At 35.5% G+C, this 15,804-nt stretch overlaps 1 protein-coding gene across 6 annotated transcripts in view; it reads left to right on the forward strand.

Annotated features, from left to right (window-relative positions):
* LOC106873456 (actin-related protein 5) overlaps positions 1–15,804 on the forward strand; it is a 45,586-nt gene continuing 29,782 nt past the window's right edge. The window contains exons 1-5 of one of the 6 annotated variants that reach the window (XM_014920818.3): positions 1–724; positions 7,312–7,454; positions 8,654–8,742; positions 11,367–11,471; positions 15,417–15,528. In XM_014920818.3, the coding sequence (XP_014776304.1) occupies positions 7,325–7,454; positions 8,654–8,742; positions 11,367–11,471; positions 15,417–15,528 (436 nt within the window). In that variant the 5' untranslated portion in view covers positions 1–724; positions 7,312–7,324. The other 5 variants (XM_089343392.1, XM_089343399.1, XM_014920819.3 and 2 more) reach the window with 5 other exon arrangements.

The raw sequence follows: 15,804 nt of genomic DNA on the forward strand, positions 1-15,804 counted from the left end.
ATGCTTTAAAAAAAAAACCGAAAAAAAAAAACCGAAAAAAAAAACCGACGCGTTTACATAGACTATATTTACATGATTTTGTAACATTTAATGTTAACGAACAATTGCAAAGGATTATTTTGAAATCGAAATTCAAAATAGATGGATGGATTTACGAAAAGGGGGCGAAAGTAGATACATTACGTAAAAAATACTATAAAGTAACAATACTTAACAATTACTAATAGTAGAAGTATCAGAGCTAATAACCTTATATTTCATATAAATTTTCTATATATTCATGGTTTTCGATACTTATGCCGGTGTTGAAACAATTTTCATTTTAAAAGGGTCATATATTCAAGTATGTTTTTTCTAATCTGAAGCATCCGCTTTCATTTTAGTCTTATTAGTGTTGATTAAAACACTCACACGTATCAGGAACGTTTTATACATTGTAATTTTGAATATCAAAACTAAACGAATTCCACTTTGTAAAAATGACAATGCATAATTCAGTTAATGGCTAATATTTTAATACTAGACACCATAATTTTCTTTGTGCCTTCCAATCTCAGTATTTATTCCTTTTTAAACTGACCGGTCTGAAGAAGTGGAGGTGCACAGCTTATGCAGGCTTTCCTAAATTGGCTTGACCGATGTCATTAGTATTCCTCCCGAACATTTGTAAACCAACACCTGTAGGGAAGGTATGAGCAGAGATGGCGGTGGTGGATTCCGGAAGGTAAGACACTCTTGAAAGGAAGGACTGGATGTACTGATTAGGGCAAGACTAAATGAGGACTCACTCACTAAAAGACGGGAATGCCTGAGTGGAGGCAGTATGAGTCTAGCTAGATCTAAGGAACAGAAGCCATTATAATAGCAGTTGACAAAGCAGACAGCATGCCTGTTGACCAGAGACTGAATCGTGTCAATAAGTTAGGTGGCTCTTAAATGGATGTAGTCGAGGATGTCTTGTGTCTAAATATGCTTTAAAACATAATGCGTCAAGTGAAGCATGAAACTTTAAAGAATATTTTGACAAAAAGAAAAACTTAAAGCAACATTATTTAAACCCAGAAAACAACTGCTTGATTTTTTATTTAAAGAATTTCCGCTAGATATTTAAAAAAAAAACCCGCTGATTAATGGCAGAGGAAAAGTATGACTGCTCATCAAAATAACAATAGAAGTCATCCCTTCTTAAACAAAGGTTTTTAGTGATGTAGTTTGAGGTGTAATAGCAATGCCATCCACCCAAATCAGTGCTGAAAGACTGTTTTCTGCATTATAAGTAATCAAACCACATTTGTGGGCGTCCATGAAGGATGATCTGGAAGAAATAATTTGGTTTCCGAGAGCAAGATATCACATTTTCGATATGAATTCTTGATTCTATAGAAATTTCAAATTCCATATTCTATAGAGATATGGTTTCTTTATAGGGGTTGTAAGGATAAAATTTTCAAATCAATCCTTGATGGTCATTGTTACGTCTACTTTTCCATAGATTGGACAAGATCTCTTGAGATAATGGCTGGATGCCCTGCCTTGTTTTTCAGGTAAGGTGTTTCACTGGTCTTTGCATGTTGAACTACTGAGTTGCTGAATATAAACAAACGTAACTATTACCCAAGTGGTGTCAGTGGGAAGACACATGACGACAAACACATACACATATGCAAGATTGTAAGGTAATCTTTTTAAAATATTAGGGTGCTATGTTAGCAGGTTGAGTGCCCAAACCCCCCGTTTTCGGATACGGAGGTCCCGCAAAATTGCCAAAAATTGGCATTGCAAAAAAATTGCCCATTTTTCTGAAAGTTATGAGTGAAGAAAGCTGATTAAAGTGAATTTTCCGAAACTTCTCACTCCACTCTCGGAAAAAAAAATTCCACCACAAATTGTAATATAATCGGAATCTACACCATTTGAGGAGTATTTGTAGAAAATTTCATTCCTGGAAGTTATGAGGCAACAGATTCGTGAGAGAGTATACGATTAGGAAAACCGAGTTTTCATAGAAAGAATTTAAAATCAGGTTTGAAAAACCAAAACAGACACACACACACATACCTACACTGCCCAAATTGTTGAAATTTTGGTTTCATAGGTATGAAGTCCGAAAAACAAAAGAACACTTTCATCACATTTGACCATCTTAACATCTGCTCAATCAGAAATTGTAACCTAAAGCCGAGTCTTGTTCCGAGTGCTCAACAATTAGGATGGAAATGCTTTCTTCTCAAAGTAATAATAGACTTAATTTAAAAAAATTCTTTTGCCAAAACCCCTCGTTTTCGTATGTGGAGGTTCCGGAAAATTGCCGAAAATCGGCATTGTTAAATTCCCCCACTCCCTTTCCCCACCAAATTCTTCAATTTTGACTTTTTCCCCCAACACTAACCCAAACCCTAACCCTAACCATAACCCTAAAACCCTAATCCCAACCCTAAAGCCTTATCCATAACTACAGAAATGTTTTGAAATTTTTGTCCGAATCATAATGTCCGTATTTTTCCGCATATTTAGAAGAAAAAAAAATTCTTAAAAACAAAATTTACAAAAATTTTTGGAAATTTTTTTCAGAATCATGATCTCCGTATTTTTCCGCATATTTTCGGAAAAAAAAAAATTCTGAAAAAAGTTAAAAAATGAAGGAAATGGGGGGTGGGGGTGGAGTGGGTTGTAATTTAAAAATGCCGATTTTTGCCAATTTTTTTTGCAGATTTGTATTCCCCGTAGCCGAAAAGGCGGGCTTTGGGTCGAAAATTTTTTTTTAAGGGTTGGTTTCGGGGGTGGGGGAGGGGCGGAAGTCTTGCCAAAAATTTGGAATAGACCTCGGTGGAATTTGAACTCAGAATGTAAAGATGGATGAAATGCTGCCGAGAATTTTGCCCGGCGTGCTAACGATTCTGCCAAGCTCGCCGACTTACTCCACCCAAAGACTGTTACATCCAATGGGGCTTAGGCTCCAACTTGAGCAACACTGAGTAGAGGCTCTAGTTGGCTAGAACTCTTTGCAAAGTTGAGTAGCAAAATTACCAAATTCAGTATATTGCTGGCATTTTTTGTTGACTTGAAATAACTTGAGAAAAGATTTGAAACTGTCTAGATATAAAGGATATTTATTTCGACTATATAAAAGTTGTGGATAAAATTTACTATAGTAATATAAATAAACATGCACCGTCTTGATGGAAATGTTTTCGTAATTGTAAATAATTGCTTTTAAACATTGCTTCAAGGTTTGTTAGAGAGCAGACTTTAGCAAGAATGCTTTAAATGTTACCTCGATACATTAAACAACTAAGCAGCATAATCATATCAACAATTATAAATCTAAAACCTTCTAATACTTCTACCATCAATAGAACTCTCTTATGTGGAGGTATAAATTGTATAGTGTCATGTCTGTCTATTGCTTTTTCTGAGTTGCAGCGGAAGGTAAAAATAGTTTTATTGTGTACCTAAATTTTTCTGAAATATTGTTTACTTAAATTTTTTAGTTAAATATACATTTTATTAGCGTTCTTATTTTTAATGCATGGATTAGATAATTTGAATAACTCTAACGTTCATCTGAGATCTAGTTATCCTTTCTGTATACAAAATATAGTCACTTTACACTTTTAAATCGAATTTGTCAGTTTTGGTATGTCAGAATTGTTATATAAAAACTTATATTCATATTTATACACAACAACTTTATCTGCCATTTCTGGTAGATTATTCATTAATAAAAATGCATTAGTTTTACTCAAGTATAGTACCTCGCTTAATACTAAGCCGGTTTCAATTCAGTTAAGCTGTTATTATCCTTGGAAAATCATTCTTTAAAATATCCCATTTCTTTTCACTAATACATTTAAAGTATTGTACTTTTAAAAGAATTATTTATTACACCGAATTCCCTTTTCTGTTTATTAATGCAAGGTATTCAGGTGGTAAATAACAAGTCGTTATTGTAACAAAGTAGACTCAGAACGATATTCTTGTATTTTCAGATTTCGTATTTTAGACAGCTATGTAATTTGTATTACTGTGCAGAGCTCCATGCAAAGCAAAAGTGATAATTTGAATTTTCCCGTTATGTGAGCAGCGAAGGAGCTTCCACGAAAGCCCGCTAGAAATAGTAAACAAATCCTTTTCTACTGTCATAAAGAAGGACCCAATAGATGATGTAGTTAACAATAAAAAGATGAGCGAGTACATGTAGTATACCTTTCAACATTAGTTTATCCAGAGTTGACCTAGAGGGTGTCTGCTGTTAAAAATAAATAATGAATAACGAACTACAGAAAACGTAGTTCTATAAGTGGTAGTTATAGTTGTTTACTTATCTATGTAATAATTAGTTATATAATATATATGTCAATTAAAAGAGCCTTCTACTCTCAGTAAGTTTTGTAACACCTGATGACACAGCAATGGTTTTAAATATATCACCAGGAGGCCCAACTTCACTACCCATAGGGCTAAGCAATAATGATATATATATATATTTTTTTATATACAGTGCATGGGACAAAATTATGATTACACACACATACACATTTATGAGAGAGGGAGAGAATAGATAGGGATATATCCTGGCAGGTACCGTTCAAACACTGAGTTATAATCTAAGTTATGGCTAACGATAACAAGTGGTAAGAAACACCTAGGATTATTTAAAGTAAGCAATCCAAATGTATTTCACACAATGAGTAAATCCTGGGTTTGCTTCATTGGATTATTATAGTTAACAGAGTGTACAACCAAGAGAATTACAATGAATATGGAGATTAATACATTAGTACATTTTCTATTTTTACAGATAATTACACAGCATATTCAATTTAAATCTATCTGAAATATGTTTCCACTGTACAGATGTCTAGCAATTGCATTTGCTCCCAGTTTCATTCATCTAGTTAATAGTCTATGCACCTTTATTCTAGGTTCAGCCACTGTCTTGGTTTGAAGTGAACTTAGGGTTTGTTGTTTTAGCTGGTATTATATTTAATAGGGGACTATAGTGTTTGAGTGCAAAGAATGTAAGAGGAACATTTGGGAATCTGATCCAGCTATAAAAACATTTATTGGGTTGACCCTATAATGCCCCAGGTTTGAATTTTGAATCATGGATACTAGATCCTAAATTAGGTCAGAGTATATTTCAATTACTAGCCTTAGGTAAATTACAAATTAATGAGTTTCAGTGAGACATGTGTACAATTATGGGTCACTAAGTCAGATATATTTAGAGATATGAAATAGGTAGAACTTACTTGTAAGATCAATCCAAATCTTTATTTTATAAATCAAGTTTAAATCTACATGTAGATTTTGTCATCCAAGATATGTAGTAAGTTATTTCATATTTGGAGTTTTACATCTGGAGAATACTAATTACTACTAGGATATAGGCAAACTAGATATTTGCTATGTAACTCTAGTATCTCTGATGTACAGGGTGCTTACCTAATTAAAAACTCTTTCTCTGAAAGTTTTTGAATGCCTTTCTGTAAAGGTGCTGACACCTTAGGACTAGTTCCTTATTATTTAGTGTGTTGATGTGAAAATACAGAACATCTCTTCTCGGCAAAAATTGCATTTTTTCCCCTCTGATTACATAAGGCTCTACCTCGCCTATTATTTCTCATTCTATATTAAAGTTAGTGATTCTATCCTTTAGGGACCAGATAAACCCACTTAAGCTTATGTTCTATATTATGCTCTCTATCCTTAAATGAAGCTAAATGATTTGCTAGTCTCACCTTAAAATTCTATGCAGTAGAAACACATGTAGGACAGATTTAAGTTAAATATGTTGTAAAAATAAAAATGTGCAGATGTATTAATCTCTTATACACACACCCACACACATATATTTATACACATATATTCATACATATATATACATGTATATAAACACACACACACACACCATAAATAATGTGGGGTTTTTTCAGTTGCATGAATTAAAAGTCAGAGGGGATGGGATAAACTACCTGCATCACCTTGCTATAAGAGCAGGTAGTAATTTTACCTTGGGTTTATCCTTATTGCTTTATGAGTTCAGTAAAGGCAACAACGCAACAGAAAATACAAGGAATATTAATGCAGTATATGAGGATTGGACAGTAAGTGTAAGTCAGTGCCAACGGTGGTTCTAGAAATTCTGAGCTAGAAACTACAGCCTAGAAGATGAGCTTCATCCTGGAAGATCTGAAGAGCTCAACAATGACGTCCTGCAAACCCTAGTGGAACAAAATCCCATCATAACTGTTGAGGAACTAGCAGAGAAGCTTAGATTTGGTCATTCAACCATTCATGGACACCTATACACCATCGGAAAAGTCAGCAAATTGGGTCAGTGGGTTCCTCACAAACTTTTCGAGTCTAATCACATGCAGAGAGTGAATGTGTGCTCTTCTTTGCTGTCATGTCTCACGAATGAACCTTTTTTTGACTGAATAGTGACTGGTGACAAGAAATCGGTTCTTTATAAAACTGTCAAGTGCCAAAGATAGTGGGTAGGGAAAGGAGAAACACTGGCACCCCAAGCTAAAGAAGGTCTTCACCCATGTAAGGTGTTATCTGTTTAGTGGGATATGAAAGGTTTAGTCCACTTTGAACTTTTAAATCCAAGCCAAATGATAACAAAGGAGATCTACGGCAAGCAGCTTGAGCGGCTTAAGTCAGCGCTAGAAGGAAAACGACCATCTTTGGTTTCAAGACGAAAGGTGTTCTTCCATCAGGATAATGCTTGGCCACATACAGTGAGAATGACATTCCAAAGGCTGGAACAGTTTGAATGGGAAACGATGCCCCACCCACCATATTTGCTGGACATTGCCCCATCTGATTATCATTTATTCTGCAGTCTTCAAAATCATTTGGATAGAAAAAGTATAAATTCTGTAGATGAGGTCAGAACAGTACTGGAGGAGTATTTTTTGTCACGAACAAGTGAATTTTGGAAGAAGGGCCTTGCAAGTCTACCAGATAGATGGAAGAGCATTGTAAAAAATGAAGGAGAGTATATTTTAGATTAAAAAAGAACTTTATCTTAATTTTGACGCATTATTTATGGGATGACCCAATATATATTCGAATACTAGAATACCCAAGAACATTGTGTGCAACACTGTGTTTGTATTCTACAGCATAGTTATATATTGTTAGATATATAAAGAATATCTCACATTTCTCATTTACTTCTGTACTGTAAAACTTGTTATTACATATACTACTTTAATTGTATATTTTCAATTCATTTTCTTTGTCTTATAAGTTTGTAAAAATTTATGCCTTGTTGACTAGTTCAAATTTCTTTTTAAGTTTATAACTGAGAATGTCTGCTGATGAAGAAGAGGAGGAAGAGAATGTTTTTTCATTTAAAGATGATCGCCCAGTACCAGACTCTGTTTACACATATCCTTCAGGATTGAGAGAAAGTGCTATTCCATTGGTTATTGATAATGGTATGGTTTCAATTTAATTTTATAAACATTTCCTTTTATCTGGTTTGATATGAACTGAATTTTTCAAGTCAACCAATCCATTACATACTAGATGACTTGGTGTTTCTATGAATATTATCTCTCTGACAGTCCTTCAGTTAAACTTGTAAATGTTTATTCATTGTACACTCTTCCAGTTTTCCTTTTTGCAAAACCATAAATATACCGGGAGAAAAATAGGTCTCCATTGAAATGGTATGAACTCTAGATCTTTGAGGAATTGTTTAATGAATAAAGCAGACAACTAATCTCACTCAAAATAAGTTATATGGATTGCATCATTCTCTGTGTTTTTCTTTTCACCATTATCTTCATTGTCAGTTTTTATATGTTTAACCATACTTACACAGGTCACAATGGCTTGTTGTGCGCATATTTATAACACTAAATTTTGTAATCTCTGATCTAACATTGCTACTATACTTTCAATACTCTATTTCTAATTGTACTCTATCTTTAAAATAAATGAGCAATAAAGGACTGAACAGTGAAATATTTTTGTAGTAGTTGGAATCTACTCACCTGCTATGTTAAGATTTAATATAATGTATACTTTCTTTAATTCAATGATTTATTATAGAAATTACTTCTGTTTAGCAGTGTTTTTTTTTTTAAAAAAAACTTGTGAGAGTGAACTGGTTGGTTTTATCATTGAAAAGTTACTTTCACAAAATGAAGAATCGTTTAAGTATGTTTTTTTTGCTGATTGTCTGTCTCTTTTTAAAAACAGAGTAAGGGTTCATATCCCACCTAGATCGAGACATTTATTTCTATAAACAACATAAATTTCCTGAGCAGCTGCAGGAAATCACAACTTTTTAGAGAAATTTTCTATTGCTTGAATTGTCACACTATGTTTTGCTAAAATAGTTCCCTAAGTGGCAAGAATTATTCTTTAACTTCATGAATAGCTGTTTTGATTCATAAACTTTCAATTTACCGTATTTTGAGTCAATAAATTAGATACCTCAGATTTAGAAAAAGACTAATGTCGTTGACACTTTTCCTATCAGAGTGAAATAAATAATTATTGATTCATTCATTCATTATACAAAATTAGCAGTTTGTTAATACCTCTCAAGTATTAAGCTAAATGAAATTGTTTTGAAATTCAAAGAACAATCTAATAGAGAGTTGCATTTTTTTCATGTATATTTCAGGTTCTTATCAATGTCGTGCTGGCTGGGCTTCAATGGATAAACCTCAGTTAATATTCAAAAATGTGACTGCTAAACAGAGAGGGAAAAAGGTATTTTTCATATAAAATATAATTTTTTTTTTTAAACCTCATTAAAATTCAAAAACTAAGACTTTATAGAAGACAAAATATCTTAGTATCTGTTCAAAGCAATAGTTTTTATCATCATCATCATCGTTTAACGTCCACTTTCCATGCTAGCATGGGTTGGACGATTTGACTGAGGACTGGTGAAACCGGATGGCAACACCAGGATCCAGTCTAATTTGGCAGAGTTTCTACAGCTGGATGCCCTTCCTAACGCCAACCACTCAGAGAGTGTAGTGGGTGCTTTTACGTGTCACCCGCACGAAAACGGCCACGCTTGAAATGGTGTCTTTTATGTGCCACCCGCACAAGCCAGTCCAGGGGCACTGGCAACGATCTCGCTCGAAAATCCTACGGGTGCCAGTCAGGCGGTACTGGCAACGGCCACGCTCAAAATGGTGCATCTCATGTGCCACCCGCACAAGAACCAGTCCAAGGGCACTGGCAACGATCTTACTTGGCTTGCCGGGTCTTCTCACGCACAGCACATTTCCAAAGGTCTCGGTCAGTAGTCATCGCCTCGGTGAGGCCCAATGTACGAAGGTCTTGCCTCACCACCTCAGCCCAGGTCTTCCTGGGCCTACCTCTTCCACGGGTTCCCTCAACTGTTAGGGTGTGGCACTTTTTCACGCAGCTATCCTCATCCATTCTCACCACATGTCCATACCAGCGCAATCGTCTCTCTTGCACACCACAACTGATGCTTCTAATGTTCAGCTTTTCTCTCAAGATACTTACACTCTGACGGGTATTCACATTGACATTACACATCCAACGGAGCATACTGGCTTCATTCCTTGCGAGCTTACGTATGTCCTCAGCAGTTACAGCCCATGTTTCACTGCCATGTAGCATGGCTGTTCGTACGCATGCGTCATACAGTCTGCCTTTTACTCTGAGTGAGAGTCCCTTTGTCGCCAGCAGAGGTAAGAGCTCTCTAAACTTTGCCCAGGCTATTCTTATTCTAGCAGCTACACTTTCAGCGCACCCACCCCCACTACTAACTTGGTCGCCCAGATAGTGGAAGCTATCGACTACCTCTAGTTTTTCACCCTGGAATGAGATAGAAGTTGTTTCCTGTTTGTTTACAGTCTTTATTGCACTTGAACATCTGCCACAAACAAAAACTAACTTGCTAGTTAACCTGCCTTTGATGTTGCTGCACCTCTTATGTGTCCATAGCTTGCACCGGGTACATCTTATAGAGTTACTACCTACTCCTTTTCTACATACTGAGCAGGGCCATCTACCTGAAGGGGTTTGTGTTTTATCTACCTTCCTACTTATTAGGATTTTGGTTTTAGCTAGGTTGACTCTAAGGCCCTTCAATTCTAGACCTTGCTTCCACACCTGAAACTTCTCCTCTAGTTCTGATAGTGACTCTGCAATTAGGGCAAGGTCATCAGCATATAGGAGCTCCCAGGGGCAACCTGTCTTGAACTCCTCTGTGATTGCCTGGAGGACTATGATAAATAAGAGGGGGCTGAGGACGGAACCTTGGTGGACCCCTACCTCTACCCGGAATTCATTGCTGTACTCATTTCCAACCCTCACCTTACTGGCAGCATCTCTGTACATGGCTCACACAGCTCTCACTAACCATTCTTCTATCCCAAGTTTCCTCATTGACCACCAGATAAGGGATCGGGGGACCCTGTCAAAGGCTTTCTCCATGTCAACGAAAGCCAGGTACAGAGGTTTATCCTTAGCTAGGTATTTCTCCTGCAACTGTCTCACTAGAAATAAGGCATCAGTAGTGCTTTTACCTGGCACGAACCCAAACTGCATCTCATCTAAATTGATTCGCTCCCTAATTAGTTGGGCTATGACCCTCTCTGTAACTTTCATAACCTGATCTAACAGCTTGATGCCTCTGTAATTATTTGTATCTAAAGCGTCACCTTTACCTTTGTAGCAGTTGACTATGATGCTGCTACACCAGTCATTGGGTATGACTCCTTCGTGTATCACCTGGTTCGTAATACGGGTGACTAGGCTATAGCCAACACTGCCAGATATTTTGAGCATCTCTGCAGTGATTCCTGATGGGCCGGGGGCTTTCCCGGTCTTCATACTCTTAATTGCTTTATCTACCCTGGTACTATCAACTCGGATAGCTGGTCCCTCTATTGGGTCGACATACGGCAGGCTCTCTTTCTCCCATTCATTCTCTTTATTCTGTAATAATCTATAACAATCACATCTAAATATATGTTGTGCTCTAACCATAATACATCATTGGCAGTTGTGAAATAGATTCAATATTATTAGTTGGTATCATTATGTCCCTTAAGTATATCTAAATAGAGAGCTTTGAATATTACTTACATAATCTGTTTTGGCACCTTATATATTTTGAATTTAAAATCTCCGGTGTTAAATTTTATTTTAATTTTTGACAAATTGGCAAAATGTATAAATAAACATCAGTAATATATTCTTGCTGTTGAAAAATGATTCAAGAGTTTTCCTACATATATATAATCTGTTTATTTACATACATACACACACACGCACACATTTTTGACTTATGTGTTTTATTTTATAGAAATACATTTTCAAAAATTCTTATTTTCAATTGTACATAGGAATCTGAACTGCAAGTAGGAAATGATATTAGCAATCTAGAAGTGGTGCGTTGGATTCTTCGGACTCAGTTTGACAGAAATGTGGTAACACAATATGATGTCCAGGTAAATTGAGTTGTGTGTGTATGTATATATATATATATATATATATATACACACACACACACACATACATACATACACAAATACTTATGTTTTTTATTCTATATTAATGTTTCATTTCTAAAATCAATTCTGGTAAGTGAACTTGTGTTAAAAAGTTTTTTTGGTTCAATGTTTAGAAGTAGTACACACACCCAGTATCTGTAGCCACTCAACTTTCTTGGGTACCAGATGAAGCTTCAGTGTCTCTTTGAAAGCAGTACGTTGAATGAAGACGCATCATTTTTAGAAATTACATAAAATTTTGTGTTATTGGTATGTTTTAATCATATATTTTTCTTTGTTAACCAGAGAAATGAAATCAAAGAGGATAAAATTAAAATTACAGTTTTTTAAATATATCATATTCAATCAAAATTATCAATACATTTAATAATCCACTAGATCATTTGGTTATTTTTAAGTTTCTATAAATTTCCTATAGAATCCAGAGCCAAAAAAATTTGTAAAAATAAACTTTAAAATGAGAACATTGCATTGCTAATGTAAAAGTAAGGCACAATATTGACTTATAAACCTTTAATATATTTGGTAGTATATTATGGTTGAAGAATGAAATACTGTGTCCTTGCTGCAATTAATATTTTGGTTATTGGAAGAAACATCTCCTTAACCTGGGATGTTCCTTTGAAGCCAATGCTTAGCTCTGGTTTTATTGCATGAAACAAATGAAAAGTCTACTGTTGGATGATATGCCTCTCTTCTGAAAACAAAATTTCCAGATAAAATATCTCAGGCGGATAGCTAGGTTAATAAAAAATGGAATAAAGTGTTCTGTGCCAAAATATGATTTGTTAAATGCAGATTTGAATTTATGGAACCTGAGGTGGGACATTACTTTATAGAAACCATGCCAAATCAGACATAGGAGTTCAATGTGACCCTGTGGCTTGCCTGTTATCCTATCAAACCATCCAATCTATGCTAGCTTGGTAAATGGGTGTTGAATGATGATGAAACATAATTTAAAACAGGCATGGCTTTATGGATTTGGTTTTACAACCACATCATGTATTCTATTATAGCCTTGTTGACCAATGCTTTGTGAGTGTTCAAAAGCCTGTCATATTTATATACGTGTGTGTATCTGTTACCATTTTCATCTGTTGACACTGCTTGGAAGATGGCACTCTAACCCTAACCCTATAATCTAGCATATATCAATTCATTAGTACCAGACTTAAAAATAAGTCCTGGTTCAACATGTTCAATTAATACTTTTGAAGGTGGTAATCCAGTATGTTAATGACTTCAAGTCGAGTAAACTGTATGAAAAAATATAGTTGTGATTTCTGAGTCATAAACATTTTGACAATGTATGTAAAAATTAAGATGTTTTTTTGTCTCAAATTATGTGTAGTTTGATGTGGCATTACCAAGTTATTCTGATGATAAATAAACCAAGATGAAATAAAAGTAGTTAAAATGACATTTTCAAACCGATAAACATAAAATTACAGGATGAATAAATGGTTTGCATAAGGGATGATGATAACTGGTTGAGAGGAGTGAAGGAAATGAATGTAGAAGGGAGCAGAGGAAGGGGGAAACTGAAAGACTTGGCTAAAGATAATAGAGGAGGATGTGAAGGCAATGGGAGTTTGTCAAGTGGTGTATAGGATGAGTCAAAATGTTAAAAAAACATTATGGGGCTCACAAAGCTAACCATTGTTCAAGAAAGAAAAAAAGATTTTTAAGGTTTATTGTTGAATAAAGAATTAACGTGAAATGACTTGATAACAAGGGGAAACGACTCTGGTAAAAGTTGTGTAAAATGTTTACACATAAATAATAATGAAATTATTGTGTTCAGTGCTCAGGTGCAAAATGTCGGGAAAGTGAACAGTGTATGAGTCATGATATATACATGTGTGCATGCGTATGGAGGTGAGGATATCAGGTGTAGTGTTGGCGAATTTTAGGAAGCCTGGAGGTTTTAAAGGATGCAATACCTCAGCAGCTAACAATTGATGCAGGTAATTTGTTCCATGCTTCAGCAACAGAGTGTGAAAGAATGTTTCCAAAAGTCATGGGAGCTGTGCTGTTTTCTGACTTTGTAGGCTTGCCCGTGTGTGTCAGACACTTGGAATTCAAAAAGGTGCTCAAGATTGTTGTTGGCATAATGGTTAATAATTTTGTGGGTGTTTACCAAGTTAGTTGCCAGATGTTGCAGCTTCAATGTATCCATGCCAGGGAAGCAAGGGGTTTGGAGTATGGTAGATGCCTGATGGAGGGTATTCGCTTGGTTGCATGTCTCTGAACAGTTTCCAGGAGGTCAATGTTCTCAGCAAAATAGGGGTTCCAGACAGGTGATGCAAATTCCAAGTGTGGCCACACCATAGTCATATACAGCGTTAAATAAATAGCTGGAGAGTGGCTGACAAAGGTTTTGTTGAGTGATGCCTAGACACCCTCTGCCTTCTTGACAGTTTTAGAGATGTGCTTTGTCCAGTGCAAATTGTTGCTGACAGTGATGTCCAGGTTATGTTTACAAGAAGACTTCTTGGTAGTAGCGTTGTGGAGGGAGTATGTGGACGCTGGGAGTTTCCTCCCAAAATGCATGGTGGTACATTTGTCCACAGCCATGATCCATTGCTGCATTGTCTAGGTCCAATTGCAGGAAAGATCTATAGTGTTCAGGATCTATCCTTTTGATCTCGAGGTACAGCTTGATGTCATCTGCATATTTCAGCACTGTGGCATTTGTCATTGATGTATGTAACAAACAAAAGGGGACCAAGAACAGATCCCTGCTGTACACCAGATGACATCTCATAGTGAAGAATACTGTCCTACAACTGTGACTACTTCTTTTCAATTGAGAATGGACTTCAACCAAACTCAAGATAACTAAAAACAAAATGAACAAAACCTGTTTTTCATCTTTCAAATCAGAGTCAGATTAAAGCCAATTAATGGTTACACACACATACATAAGGATAATGTCAAAGAGAAACATTTGTTCCTCTTTAAATCATATCTTTGAAACTGTTAAATGATAAACGACCATCATTCTCAAACAAACAGTGGTTATTTGTTTTTTCATTTGGGTGGTTGGAGTTAGGAAGGGCATCCAGCTGTAGAAACTCTGCCAAATTAGATTGGAGCCTGGTGTTTCCATCCGGTTTCACCAGTCCTCAGTCAAATCGTCCAACCCATGCTAGCATGGAAAGCGGACGTTAAACGATGATGATGATCTTCATTGTACAAGATCCAGTAGCTATAGTAAAGTCAGCAACATCAAATATATAGCCTTGCAATTTGTTTCATTGTCATTAGCTAATTCAGCAAACATTTTACATTAATTTAAAACTTATAAAAAAAAAATTACAAAAATAGATTGTTTTATGTAAGGGAGAAAAAGGAAATATTTGATAAGAGATAAGACAGCAGTAGAAGCATCTGTTATAATTTTACTTTTATAATGTCTACATTTATCTAAATTTTTGTTGTCTCTGATAAGTCACAAAGGAGATCATCAATCAACATTTCAGTGTTGTCTACAATGACTGCTTTATAGTAACAAGCTTACTCTGATAAAGCAGAATCATCTTGTCTTTTGTATGTCTAGGACTAAATGTCTGTTTTTTGCCTTCAAGACATGTTATATAGCAGGGAGACTTGGCTGTTTTCTAGCAAGTTGAGCAACTATGTAGATTCTGTCCTAGGTAAATGAAATCATAGTTCTGTTTGTTTTTTTTATATTTTATATCATCCTGGCCTTGAAATGTAACAAAGGGTTCTTACATAAAATTATGATGAAAGGTTTATTTTAAATGTGCACATTTTAAAATAGACAGTCTTGTATCATAGAATCAAAAGTGTCTCAAACAGATTGGTTGTGTAAGGGTTAAAATGGTAATTTTCTTTTCCTTATTCTTTTTTCAGGAGCAAGTGTTTGACTATATTTTTAACCATTTGGGTATTGATACTGAAAGTTGTGTGGATCATCCCATTGTCATGTCTGAAGCTCTGTGTAATCCAAACTATTGCAGACAACGTAAGAAATATTTGATATATCAATTTATTTTTAATAGCTGTGGTTAGGAAGCTTGCTTCCTAGCCATATGGTTTTGGGTTCAGTCCCACTGCTTGGCACCATGGGCAAGTGTCTTCTGCTATAGCCTCGGGCCAACTGAAGCCTTGTAATTGAACACTTACAAAACTTATTCTAATGAATCCAAAAGAGTTGCAGTTCGTTCATTATAAACCTTCAGGCAAAACAAAACAGTGGCACATAAAAAGCACTATCTGAACGTGATCGATGCCAGGCCCA

This window comes from Octopus bimaculoides, chromosome 2 (genome assembly GCF_046866305.1).
Source record: "Octopus bimaculoides isolate indiv1 chromosome 2, ASM4686630v1, whole genome shotgun sequence".
Taxonomy (NCBI): Eukaryota; Metazoa; Mollusca; class Cephalopoda; order Octopoda; family Octopodidae; genus Octopus; species Octopus bimaculoides.